Source organism: Rhinolophus sinicus, chromosome X (assembly GCF_036562045.2).
Source record: "Rhinolophus sinicus isolate RSC01 chromosome X, ASM3656204v1, whole genome shotgun sequence".
NCBI classification, from domain to species: domain Eukaryota; kingdom Metazoa; phylum Chordata; class Mammalia; order Chiroptera; family Rhinolophidae; genus Rhinolophus; species Rhinolophus sinicus.
In genome coordinates this window covers 97996970-98011335 of record NC_133768.1, presented here as the reverse complement: position 1 = coordinate 98011335, position 14366 = coordinate 97996970, and the positions used below count along the sequence as shown (strand labels likewise).

General features: G+C 41.6%; 1 protein-coding gene across 1 annotated transcript in view; it reads right to left on the bottom strand.

Moving 5' to 3' along the window:
* Positions 1-397: 397 nt before the first annotated feature.
* ADGRG4 (adhesion G protein-coupled receptor G4) overlaps positions 398-14366 on the bottom strand; it is a 115290-nt gene continuing 101321 nt past the window's right edge. The window contains exons 18-23 of the mRNA XM_019714659.2: positions 13747-14015; positions 10558-10636; positions 7922-8202; positions 2434-2535; positions 1358-1525; positions 398-611 (exon numbers count right to left, since the gene is read on the bottom strand). Of these exons, the coding sequence (XP_019570218.2) occupies positions 484-611; positions 1358-1525; positions 2434-2535; positions 7922-8202; positions 10558-10636; positions 13747-14015 (1027 nt within the window). The 3' untranslated portion in view covers positions 398-483. The remainder of the gene's footprint in view (positions 612-1357; positions 1526-2433; positions 2536-7921; positions 8203-10557; positions 10637-13746; positions 14016-14366) is intronic.

Below are 14366 nucleotides of genomic sequence, written 5' to 3'. Positions count from 1 at the left end.
TGACTTGAATAATGGGTATTTCAGGTTCTTTGTCATGACAACCCAACAGAATAGCAGTTTTTCTCCCCCCAAAGGTATGACCGTGTGGCTCTTCCTATTTGCTTCCTCTGTGGGAGTCAGGCCAATTGGGTATCTGGAAACTTTGGCCTCCTGAAATTGGTTGACTCTCAGGGCAGTAAGGACCCTGATCTTGGGTGGTTTTTTTCCTTTCAGAATGTGGGCACTTAGTGTTTTTGAAACACAATCTCCAATGCTGTAGACTTTTCTCCTCTAATGTATCATAACTGTAATCTCAAATCTTATCTAAAAAATGAAACACCTGTAACGATAAATAGGAGAATTATTCTGACTTTAATATTCACTAAATACTATCTGCCCCTTCCAGAATAATATTTAGAATACGAAGTTGGAGCAGAGGGCTTCACAGATTCAACATTTTCCCCAATTTGGGAGTGAGGGAAAGGTGTGTATCTCTGCTAGGATTTATTGAAGAAATCTTTGCTTGTGAATAGAATTCATTTTGATTTCCACAGGTAATATTCTTCTCACACAATTAGGCACAGCGTCACAACTCAAGGGAGAGAAACAATAGGGATCTTCATCAAAGTCATCTGCATTAACGAAAAAAAGAACATTTTCAACCGTGGCATTGGGGATTTTGCAAATAGTAGAAACACCATCATCCAAGTGCAAGCACAAAACACTCATCACAACATCAACTTGAGTTCTTAAGTTCTTGCTCACTTTGCCTTTCTTTTCACTTGAGGCCTTTAGACAAATCCTTTTCTTATACTTTCCCTCTCAACAGCCATCTCCACCTCCATATCTGTCTCTGTACCTAGAAATTTGGCTTCCTATAGAAGAAGGGGAGCATCTAAGAGTGTTGTGCAGCTCAGTGAATATTCCTGATGGGGGTGTGATGAGCATTAGCTTGAGAGCCAGGAGACCTGAGTTCTGGCCCCAGTTCTCTGCTGATGGGCTGAGTGACTATCCATAAGGCATTTCCCTTTTCCTGCTTAAGGTTCCTCATTTGTAAAATGAGGGGATTGCACTAGACAATGTCTAAGGTTCCTTCTGGTGTTAACAATCTATGACAATTGTTTTTAATTACCCATGAAATTTTTTTGACCTTCAGTCTCTTCTCTACTCCATTAGCTTAATAACCCACCAGATTTGTACATACTAAGTTCACTAGGTGCTTCTATACACTTTCTAAGCCACGAATGAACTCAGGTATATGTATCTACAAGTGCTTTTAGTTTTCAGGAAGAAGTATTTCCCAAGACCACGTATGTGGCCTCACATTAATACAGTATCTCTGAAATATAAGTGTAGATAACATAGCCTTTTCCCTCACCATTTGGGAAGTGTATTTCTGAAGGAGTGCCTTGTGTAGAGCCTAGAGATTGGAAAGTAGAATTAGTTGCAGTTGACTTGAGGGATGGTGTCAATAATTTGTGCTCAAAGATTTCCTTCAGTCTTTCCTGTTTATATCCAACATTTAGCTCACACCTGCTGCTCGCATCTGAAATGAAACCAAAAATGTTAAAAACATAAAACTCATCATATTCTACACTTCAGATGGGTAAATTATTCCTCAAAATCCTGTTTAAAAAGGAAGATATCCAATGTACAGAGTGTTTGTTCTGGGTACCTCAAGGAGTCAGATTTTCTATGAAGTTGTGAGAAGTTTGAACTGTAATGGGTGGTACAGGCAGAGCCAATTCACTTACCAGGGATGTCTGCTATCTGTAGCAGGTTACTGACATACCCGGCATAAAGAAGTGGGATCTCTGTGCTACTTATAGAATCTTCGAGTTTAAGCACTGCCTTCACCTGAAGGATCTTTGCATCGAGACTGAGTGAAGCTGCTTGAATTGGATGGAAGAGACTTTTGATACATAGAAAATCAGTTTGCTGGACTGGAGATATTATTTCCGGAGAGGACATCAGAGTCCACTATCTCTCCCACTGTTCAGGAAGGGCCATAGGTCCATTCAGGCAGCCCACTAGCCAGGCATCTTAGGGATGCTGACAAGCTCGCTCCACCTGCACCATCATTCCTTGCTTCCCACATACACTCAACCCACTGTTGGCTATGGGCCAGAAAGCCCCTGTGACCCAGTGCCTGGAACACACTAGGCACTCAATCAATGTTCTTTTAATTGAATCAAGACTCAGGTGACAGCGAGGGCAAACAATCCAAGGAATCTGGGCCAAAAGAGAAGCTTCACTAAGTTAAAATATGTCCCAAGTCACATCCTTCACTTGACTTTATTCATCTCAGCACAGAAGTACAAATCATTTTCATGACATGGAAACAGCCTCCATTTTGATGCTGAAGCTGTATGAACTCAAGTAAGCAGACAAGTTAATCTGATTAGTTTTCTAAAACCTGTGAGATTTAAAAACTTACCCAAACTGACATCTTACCAGAAGAGTAATCCAGTCGCAACCACCCGCAACAGAGGTGTATCTGCCACTGCTCCCGCACACTCTCTTTCATCATGCAGTGGAACACAAAAATGAAGAATCCTATGCCAGGAGAAAAAGGTCAGTCTCTTTCAGCTTATTTCATTAACTGTCATCAATGCCCAGACTCAGGTCTACTCTTGTCACCATAGATACTCCTCCTAAGGAACCCAGGGCCATTACCGGCTTTTGAACTCATCTTTCTAGCCTCCCTCCCAAAAGCAGTGATAGCAAGAAGGTCTGTATCAAGACTTCATGTCAACCACAGTATTCCCCCTGGGCTGCTGTCCATCCGAAAGCTTGAGAGATCAGGCCTGCAATAATAGCCAGCCTCTAAGATGGCTCTCAATGATCCCCACATCCTAGCATTCTCATCCTTGCATAGTCTTCTCCCACATTGTGCCAATAAGATATTGCAGAAGTGATGGCATGTCCCTTCCAAGATTTGATTGTAAAAGACATTGTTCTCTCCCTCTCTCTCTCCTCTCCTTCTCTCTCTCTCTCTCTCTCTCTCTCTCTCATATCACTCATTTTGAAGGAAGTCAAGTGCTATGTCTTGAGAACACACTGACAGCCCTGTGGAGAGGCCCAAATGTGAGGAACTGAACTTAGAGTCCACATCCATGTGAGTGAGCCTTCCTGGAAGCAGATTCTCCAGACCTAGTCAAATCTTCAGATGACTGCAGCTCTGGCTGACAGATTGACTGCAACTTCATAAGAGTCCCTGGTCACCCAGCTAAGCTTCTCCTGAATTCCTGACCTTCAGAAACTGTGTAAGATCATAAATGTTTGTTGTTTTAGGCTGCTAAAATTTAGGGGGTAATTTGTTACACAGGAATAAATAACTAATGCACATGCTCTTTGGCACAATTACACTGTGTACAGACCACAGATTTGGTGCCCCCTTTTTCCACTGCCAGCCCTGATTTTGTCCTGCAAGTGGGATAGAGATGCTAAAGGTAGCTACCAGCAATATTGGCCATTGCTCATCCGGACCCTCTAAAATATCTCCTTGGGGGATAAAAGCAGGATTCATGATGATCCTGATTACAATGCCCTGGAAGGCCAACTGGATTTCCTAAAGTTTGGTGGTGGAATGGATAGAAATAACTTGTGTCAACAGCCTGAATTTTATTTATGTTCCATGCCAAAAGTTGTTTTTTTTTAATCCACAAAGCCTTTCCATGCCTCAAACTGAAACTCATCTTTCCTACTTCTGAACTCCCATAGCACTTTGTTCCTTGCAATATTTGCTATGTTTGGCCAGATTATTTTCCATGTATTGTTCATTTCTCCACCTAGCTGTAATGTCTTCGGGGGCTAAGGTATCTTTCCTTTTCATCTTTATATCTTGTCTCCTTGTGCGCCTCCAGTACTATGTGTGGCAGCTCAATAGATGCTTGTTGACTTGAACTCCAAGGCACTTGATACACAAATTCTCACAGCCACCTGCGACTTTAGTGATACCTTCTCGGGCCTCAAAATACTGCTTTGGGCCCAAGTGCAATTTCAAAACCTTTGTTCTCTAGACAAGGTTTAGTTAGTCTCCTCATTGGCCAGTTGTCCTGAAGGTTAATGATTCGTGATGGATCGAAGTGGTCTTAACTCACTGCAAGCTGAGCATGAGTCAATAGTAAATGCCCCCAAAGTTCATTTCAGCTAGGGCATTAGTGGGAATAATGAATCTTGACTGAGGCAGGTGAGAGTCTCCTGCCATCTGCCCCAGTTTGCCCCTTCCTCCTACCAGCAACATGCTCAGTTTGGGAAGCTTTGTTTTAAGAGGATGGTGTCAAATGGAAGAATTCAAGAAAACTTTGAGCAGACAAGAACAGGGAAAGACTTGAGGAAAGGGTGAAAGAGCCTGGGGGTTATAATTGCATAAGAGAAAGCTTGGAGTGGGGAATATCAGATGGGGAGAGATGGTAGCTATAGTCACAGATCTGAAAGGGCTATCATGGAAAGGACAAATTAGGCTTATTCTGTATGGGTGCAGTGGGAGGAAGGTTAGAACTAGCAGCAATGGGAGGAAGCTACAGAACAACCACATAGTAACAAATCACAGCTAGTGTTTACTAGTAAGCGATGACTAGACCATAGGCATTGTGCTATTAGCCTCATTTTTATAGATGAGAGACCTCAGAGTCCAGAAGTCTAGTAAACTTGACCCAGCACAGAATTAATATTGAGCCAGCGGTGTCAGGACTGTACTCAGACTGTTCTTGGAAAGTCTGGCTGCAGAGCCCAAGGGCTTAACCACTGCACTATACTACCCTCAGGAAAGGATGACCTGGATAAGATTCAGGGCTGATTAGAAGCTACAATGACAATCATATTACAATATATGAATGTATTTAATCAACATGTTGTACACCTTAAATTTATGCAATGTTATATGTCAAATACATTTCAATTGAAAAAAGAGATGTTAAATGCTCTGCTCTATGGAATGTTGAGCTGTCTATCTCTGGAAAGTTTCAGGAAGAGGCACATGACTTCCTGTCCCTTCACATCAAGTTGTATTGGGAAGCTCTTGTTTCCCAGGCCCCAGCCCTTATCCTTTCTAATTCCGGGTGGGAGGGAGCAATCTGGAGGCTAAATGGAACGACAAGTCTCCTCTTCCTCCCCCAGGGCTCTGTCTCCATTTGTCACCAAACAACTATGGTGATGAATCCAGCATCCTTTTCTGAGTAGCAGCCACCTGGAGGGTGGTGCAGCAACAGGATGAGAGCAAACCCTAGTCTCAGAGCAGGTAAAAACTTCTCTAGCTTCAGCACAGACAATGGGCAACAACGACAACAACCACCCATTACTGCTCTGATTTCCTGCATGGAGTTTAGTTCACAGACTTAAAGGTTATTCTGTGAATTCCAATGAGCTGCCTGCCAGCACTCCCTCTCTGCGTGACAGCCTTCCTTTTTCTTTCCAATAACAGATTGATCTGCTTACTCACTAGAGCATAGGCAGGAGGGAAGATGCCAGGTTTTTGTCACCTGTATTTTTATTTGTGCATCCCTCCTTCAGAAATGGCTCATCGTTAGCATAATTGTTTTCACACCTGACCACAGGGCAACCCCCTTCAGCCAGAATTGCAAACTTGTCATCTATCTTTTAAATGGCTAATTTCTTCACTACTTCACTGTGTTCTTGTTTTGAATATTTGGGGTGTGTGTGTGTGTGACTTGAGTTTGAAACTCAGGGCTCTGAAAACACCCTCTCTGCACGGTGGCACATTCTATCTATAGGCAGGACTAGGAACTAGGAACGCTTGCTGCTTATTGACATAAAGCATATCTGACAGACAGAGATAGCTTGGCTCTGTTGATGATGGATCTGCAGGACTTTGGTTTTAGTCCTCAGGAGATCCCCAGTCAGATTCTGCTTCTACCCATGTAGGTTTCCTGCTTAGATTCTACTTTCCCTTTCACCGTAGGAATGTAGCATTTGTTGTTTTGAAAACATCCTCCCCCTTTTATGCTCCAAATTGCTTTGCTTTCTGGTTCTTTTGTCAGCTTTCCCTTTAACCTCTCTTTCCATAGAGTGAGTGTATTTCTCCTCAGAATGAGTGACCCAAAAGTAGTCTAGAGTTATTGCTGAGGAAGAAATCTGCATAGGAACCTGGTTCCTAAACCACTTCTGTGGACATTCTACACCAAAGCTGGTTAGTTCCTAAAGCATCATGATACTGAGACCAGGGTTTCTCAGTGTAGGCTGGGCAGTTCTGTCAAGAGGTAAAGTGTAGAATCATCACCAGGACCTCAGTCAATGGTCTAGGATATAATGAAGTGCTGGTAGCCTCAAAGGGAACCAAGTGAGAATGGGGTAGAGAGCTCACAAAAATTCTGTCCTCACTACCAGAAGGAATAAAAATGGCATGTGAAGGAAGAACAACACATTATTTGTCTTTTCACAAGCCTATTAGAATATGGCTATATAAGGTTAGCATGAGCTGGTGAGTCAAAGTTTCAGTTGATACCCTTCCTTGCTCCAAAATGAGATGGTTTCTTGACTCATAAGACATAATGGCAAAAACTCTACCTTATTCTAGATTGTTCCCCCATCTCCCAGCAGTACCTTGCAAATGCCTGGCATAGTAATTCATATTTCCGAAGGTTCCTCAGGGGTTAGCAACCACAATGACAAAATGTTCTGAAGTTTTTCAAATGCTGGGTTAAAACAGTTTTAAAGGTATTGTTTTTCCCCCAAAAGAACCTTGCAGTACCTTGCAAATGCCTGGCATACCAATTGATATTTCCGAAAGTTCCTCAGGGGTTAATAACCACAATGACAAAATGTTCTGAAGTTTTTCAAATGCTGGGTTAAAGTAGTTTTAAAGGTATTTTTTTTCCCCAACAGAATCTCTCAGAGCTTTCACCATGCTAAATGTATGCTGTGCCATTGCAAAAATGGGGAAATGTAGTTTGCTGTGTTTCCCAAACTTCTTTGACCATAGAACACTTTTCTTTCTGGAACACCCTGTGGGACCACAGGTGGACTGTGCTCTGGTAAAAGGTTTATCAAATGAATAGTTAAAAGCAGCAAGGGAGACCCTAACTCAATGGACTGCCCAACTCGATACAGCCTGCCCCAGTAGCCTAAATCACCTGAGCCAAACTTGAGGATAAGAGCATTTTTAAGACTCCCTGAAAATCACTCTGCACGCCTTTTCCTCCCAGTATTTTTTAATAGGCAAAATCAGGTTAAAATGAACATTAACAATTACTCAGATGTATATTAACCAGGCCCCTAGCTTTCACTTCTCATGTCATCTTTGGCCTACCATTTAATCTCTTCATTATCATTTGTTCCTTTCACCAAAAAGTAGGAAGGATATTAAAGAGCTATAATGTCATTAGTTTGGATCATATAATTCAACCAGCTGTGGTGACTTTTTCAAGGTTGACTTATAGCAAAACCAAGGTTAGAACCTTAGCCTGTTGCCTTGTCCCACTGATCTTTGCTATTCGCTTCCGTTCCTCTGTGACTCTATAATTTCCTAGCTTAGCTCCTTTTCATAATGTTAGAATATCTGATGTAGCCATAGTCTTAATGTTTCTACTGTCCAGGAATTCCTATGTTAAATTAGATTGTGCATGCCAAAATGTCAACACAAGTGTGAATCTGTACACTCATAAGCATAATGTGTTGATATAATGCTATAAGAAGTGTTGCCAATCAGCATTTGATATAGACATTGCCAACTAGCTGGAGTTGAATTAGCTATCTGGGCTTCTCTCTGTAACCCCGAGTAAGAGAGATTGGGCTCATTTAATGAAGCCCTAACATCTAGCTAATGTTTCCAGTGGCTGCCTGTCGACTCATTGACAGCAGAGACCTCTTGGAGTATCTTTCCCTCCCTTGAGTCCATGAAAGGTGTGATTATTTTCCAAAGCAGCAAAAGCTTTGGTGGAGGTCTAGCTAGCCACAGAAAGTGCAAAGAGGTAGCGGTTACCTTGCAAAGTGTTAAAAATGGCAAAAAGATACAAGAAAATGATCCTCACAGGTCCCCAGGCAAAAAAGGCAAATCCCCAGGTCAAGCCAAGTAAGAATGTCAGGCTTGTTGTGCCTTTGAGGTCATGCAGGATCATCTTCTGCCGAGTCTTCTGGATTTGGGATTTCATGGAATTCAGTTGAGCGAGAACAGTGCAGAACACGGAGAAATTCATGAGAAATATGAGACAAAAATAAGCCACAACTGAGATGTAAAAAAGAGAATCGTCTTTAATCCAACAACTGTAAGAGACAAAACAGAGAAGACCACTGTGAAGTAGAGAAACACAAACTCATATTTTTCAGTGAGACTCTGAAGATCCCCTAGTCGATTTCATTTCACATGAGAACACCTAGAATGAGGGAGCTGAGCCGACTTGACCGACCTCACTCACACTCCCAGGACAGAGCTGGGACTGGAACCTCAATCTCCTGAGCCCCAGTCCAGGTTTCTTTCAAGTGTTGAGCCAGAAATCCCAGAGGATATTTCTGTTCTACATATGCGGACACTTCTCACTCTGATTCTGTAAAAGTCTGTTCTCTTCCTCAACAGCATAAAAACAAATGATATATTTCCCCCAAAGTGCCAACCCCCACCTTACACCTGAGCTTTTATTTGCAGGATAAATTTTGCTTTGCATGATAAATATCACAGTAAAAGGACATGAGCAATGACTGGCTTTCTGAATATTATATCAAACAGTGGTGAAATTATCAGAGTTAATGAAAATGCAACAAAAGAGGACAGCTCTGGTTTTTTTGCTTTAAAATAGGATGTATATTTTAAACCTCCCACCACAGCGACAGGTTTGGACTACAGAAGGCAACACTGGCCACTGAGGTGATTAATGGCTCTAACATTTCTATTAAAGAAGAAATATGTGGTGATTCATAAGAACAGACACTTTACTAATAACATTTACAATTATTGGAGGTATTGCCTCTGATTTTTGAACATAGACAAACTTCGTTAATTTAACTATGTGTCAACTTAGCTGAGACCTCTTTTCCAGAACCAGTAAAATCTCTTGTGATCATATTGTTTATGCTGGTGTGGATACTTTCATATATGTGTGAGTTTGTGCATCTTGGGAAGGAGTGGGTTAAAAAAGCATCTAATCTCCCCAATAGAAGCTAGTACTTAGGGTTCCCTGAATATCATCTTCAGCCTTAAAGGAGGCTGTAGAAATCTTTTAAAAAGTAGCAGCACTATATGTCAGGGTAGAAAATCATCTCCAAGACATACTGTTAAGTACCAAATAGTGTATATCTACCATTTGGGTAACAAACTGTACAAGAGAATATCTATACAGATTTGACTATTGGTAATAAGAGTTGCGTCAAAGGGAGAGAAACTGGGTAGCTGGGGGTTGGGAGTGGAGCTTACTTTTCATCCTCTACCCTTTTGTACATTCGAATTTTGTGCCATGTGCATGTATTACTTCTTCAAACTATAATAAAAAAAATTCTTAAAACAGTCTGCTTTTACTAACCACTTCACATATGAAAGGGCTATTTTCAGGCGGAGTGGAGTTGGTTTTGTTCTCATTTGCTTTTGCTTTTTGAAGAAGAATAACCATTGCATAGATAATGGGGGGGCACTTTAAGTCACAAAAGAGGCAAGGAGGAAGGATGGAGGATGAGATGAGAAGGAAGGGAAAAGGGAGAGAAAGAAAGGATAACAAGGAATTATAATTAGAAGGCATCTGCTGGAAAGGGCAATAGAATTTTGACCCTCTGCAAACTGTCATTTCAATGTGAAAAACGGAGGAGTCTGGGGGGCAAGACCTCCTATATTTGATTCCAGTCCAGTGGGAGAGGAAATGTATAGTGAAAAAGTACTTGAGGGGAAATGCTAAAGAAAATGGGCGTGGGTGAATAAAAAACAATCAGAAATGAGATTATGCAGTCTAAAGGACTATACCATAATGATCTACAGGCCTATAAAAGAAGGTTCTGGAAAGATAGAGCAAAGTGAATAGGCTTATAGCTCAAAAAGAAGAAAAAGAAAGGAGGGAAGAAGGAAAGAAGGAAGGAAGGAAGGAAGGAAGGAAGGAAGGAAGGAAGGAAGGAAGGAAGGAAGGAAGGAAGGGAAGGAGGGAAAAGAATATGATAGGACAACAAAGCTGAGCCAATTTACAAAAGCAGATGGTGCAGTCTTCTTCAGAAAGGCCTTTGCTGTTAAAATGTAGAAACTGTTTTCTAACCTGTCTCACTATTTCCTTATAATGGCTACTCCAACACCTTCCAGGTTCTGCAAGCTTTCTAATTATAATAGCTGCCAGTTACATAGCACTTACCATGATACAGGCCATATGCTGAGTATTTTATATACGTAATATCATTTTAATTTGCATACAACATTGAGAGCAAACATTATTATTCCCATTTTCCAGAACAGGTGAAGTAAGTTGCCTGAGGTCATGCAGAACCCTAACCATTGTATGAGTGTGCCCGTGACTGTGTTTAGGCCAGAAAGGATGAGGTTGAGTCTTCCCTAAAGCCAGCGTCAAGACCAAGCCTCAGGCTGGGAACACCCTGCCACACCCTGATAATCAAGAGCAGCAGCATCTGAGAAGCAGACAAGCTGGTACTTACAATGGAGACGTGGAGCTCAGAGTTCCATACAGATCTTTCTTCACACTGAGTATGATTGCCACCATGATGGCTGGGATCCCTAGAGTGGGGGAGCAAGCCAAGAACATCCCATTAGGAAGCAGTTGAAAGATCCTGATCAAGGACTCTGGGCACTGATGCGTTAAGATGCTGTTGAAATGAGCCACAGATGTGCGGGCATCAAAATACCATTGTTTGCAAAATGTTTGCAAATTCTTCCAAGTTAAACATTTCTAGAAGTTCTCCGATCTGCTAAACAGCATGCCAATGGCTCCAATACAACACCCACTAGATATTAAAAATAACTCAAGTACCAAAAATCAACTTGGCAATAGAAGTAGTTAATTCATCAGAATGCAAGTTCACATCAAGCCTTTTTTCTCAGATGATGGGCTGCCAATTTTTTCTCTTTTTCAATACTGCCCCTTATTTTCTGGTATCGTTTTGTCTCGGTCACCTTGGACAAAGGGTACCGGCAATCAGCTGCGACCTTCTGTGCTTTTCTGACAGGGGAGCTGTTTCCACACTTGTTACTAGTTTGACAACTGGACTAGATCGACCAGTTAACAACCAGTCAATTCAGCCAGACTATAATAAAGCAATCAGTTCAGTCAAAGTGGTCAAACGTGACGTGAGTATAGACACAGGGTTTAAAAATCCAATTTCATGCACATTTGCAAAACATAAATGTCTTCTTTATTTCTAACAGTGTATTTCTCCTAAACTAAGACCATTATTACACCTGCATACATTTTAGGAGCTTTGTAAAAAGCTGTTCCAAATCTCAGAGTGCCAAGCATCTTGAGAAACCCTCCACTGTCCTATTCTGTGATACACAGGACAATCCCTTCAGATATGTGTTCTGCTCACCTAGCACAGTGCTCAGCATGATACAGACGTCTGAAAAAATACCTGTTGGAGGCCAGAATGGAGGGATGCAGGGAGACTTCACATTTAGGCCAGAAGTTGTAGGGCAGTCCCCAAGCTGTGTTTAAACTTCAACAATTAAAACAAAAGATCCCTACCGGTTGTTATTTTTTAAATGTGGACAAATCTACTGCTTTGGACAGGGATTTAAATAAAGGAATAAAACTTTTTCAAAAGGTTGTTTTGGCATTAGGAAGACAGAACTTCAAACGTAAACAGATACTAATATTCATTTCCCTTACAACTGATTGCATTTGTCTAGTACTTAAATGCTCCGAAAGTGCCTGTAGTGGGACGGCTGCATGGGCTCCCTGGTGACCTTGCAGGTATCCACGTGGGCAAAGGCTTGAACCACAGCTGATCTGAATTTTGGTGGAATCCTTATGATCCTCAATGAATTCCAGAAGAAAACAGGCATGTGAGGGGGTGCTCCAAGACCATCTCCTACTCACCTCCCTACCTTCTCTGGGAGGCTGTCATGAGAGTCTCTCATGCCTCCCAGGTTCTGAGGTGTGGGGTTTGCACTCTGCTCCCTCGGAACAGAGCTGCAGGACATAAAACCACAGAGCTTCAGTTTTAGAGTTGGCTCCTCAGAAACAAGGAATCCCACAGCTCATGTGGCAGCCATCTGTTCCCTTTTGTTTTGGTGTCGTTCCTCACAGTGTGTGGGACAAGAACTTGGGAGCGGGCACCTTTAGCTCTTCTTCCTTTCACCATCTATGTAAGTAATAAATTGAATCTGAAAGTGACTCATTGTACCTTTACTGCTCAAACCACTCAGGCCTTGGCCTTGGCTTTTGTGTACTTGACACTCCCCAAGTTTTTCCTGCCTCCAAAGTACCAAGCCTTAGCCTTTCCTGAGAAGATCAAAGAGATAAGAAGTGACCCCTAAGGAACACCAATATTTAAGGAGAAAATGAAGGAGGAAGGGTCTGAAAAGGAAGCTGAGATTGAATTGACGATGAGGGAGAAGGAAGGCCAGGATCGAGTGATATTGACAGCCCCTTCAGTTAGTCATATGTGGGTTATATGGCTCTTTGGATTATTTGTGAAGCCTCTTCCACATTTTCCAGTCTTCCAGTTGACTAAAGATAAAGGATGCCAGGCGTAAAGTGGACAGTATTGATTGCTTTTGGCTGTGTTTCTGATGGATTCCAAAGTGTACTAAACCAATCTTTTAGATTATGTGGTGTTTGCCTGTCTCCACTCCCCACATTAGCATAGGTAACAGCACGGACTGTGTATTCAATGAAAACTTGTGCTGTTAATGAGCTCATTAAAAGGATGAGTAGCTAGTAGGGAATCTATTGTCTTTAGAAAGGCAGTGGAAGTTAAAATGTCTTCCTATGTATCTTATGTATCCCACTTAAGATACACGTATGTGTCCAACACATTTTCTGAGCCCAAAAATCTGTTTTGAATAGGCAAAGTGGGGAAGGGGTGGGAGGAGCTGAGCTCATCTTGTCAGTTGGAAATACAGGACAGCAAACCAATGAAATGACATTTAATTTAGGAAATATTCATGCTGAGTTCCATTCCTGGCTTTTTCCAGAGGGCAGCAGTGATAGTGACAGTTCTGAAATGTGGTGAGAATCAGTGCATGTCTGACCAAGCACCTTTTCACACATTGCAAGTCCTTTCCCTATCCCTTAAACAATATGATTAGATCACAGAGGTTAGAAGTCCAAACTATGGAGACAGACTCTGCTTCAAATCCCGGTTCTGCCACTTACTAGCTGTGTGAGTTTTGGCGAATTACCTAATCTCTCTGTGGCTCAGTGTCTTCATCTATTAAAAGGGAATGATGATGGGAACCCTTTCTATAGAGAGATTGTGAAGATTACATGACTATGTAAAGCACTTAGAACAGTTTCTGGTGCATATAAGTGCTACACTAAGTGCTGGCTGTTATATCAGTAAACATTTGTTAGGACTTTAACTTCCGCAAAGGGAAAGATAAAATCTGACAGCTCACTACGATAGAGCCAGCATTTAACACGGTATACAAGCAGATGGTCACTAAGTATTTGTAGACCAATTCCTCACCATAGAGGTTAAAAGTTGAATTCCTACAGCAATATAGCAGAAACAAAGATGTACACCCAAACACCAATGAAACAATCCTTAATTCCTTACCTATGGTAATAACAGAATTTGGTCCTGAATAATTTGTCTAACGGAGTTAGAATTAGAAAAACACACAGGCTTAAAACTGACATCAAGGAAAATGGCAGATATACTTACCCCAACCAACTAAGCAAAATTTAAGGATATAATTGGGAATGTATATATTGAAGACTTTGACTAGAGCAAAATACATGTGGACCGCCTCCAGACCCATCCACGTCAAAGAAACAAGCAGGAAGTAATGAAGTGCCACTGCTACTGTGATACAAAGGCCTGCTTTCTGGAATGATGATGACCAAGAATTGATCAGAAATACCAGATTTAGCATCAGTAATGCTGTACACAGGTTGATCAGTATTTTGGAAGGATGATCTTTTCGAAGTTTGCTGAAAGGAAAGGCACAATGTTTAGTTACGTAGGGTCTCTTTTTAATCAAGCCTTGCCACACCTTAGCTGCATAAAAAGTGAAAGAACTGCCTATCAAAATTAAATAACTCATATCACCTTACACGCACTGAGAATTAGAGTTCCCCATCCTCTTTCCAGAAAGAATTAAAGTAGCCTAATTATAGTGCCCTTCACTAAGGGGATTAATAATAGCCCCTCAGCTAAGCAGTCCCCTTTTTCATTTCTCTTTTTGGGAGAGAATGAAAGGAGAATCCTGGATATACAATTCTATCGTCACTCCTTCAGCAGACTCAAGGGCAGATCTACATATGACCAAATAACAGGATGAC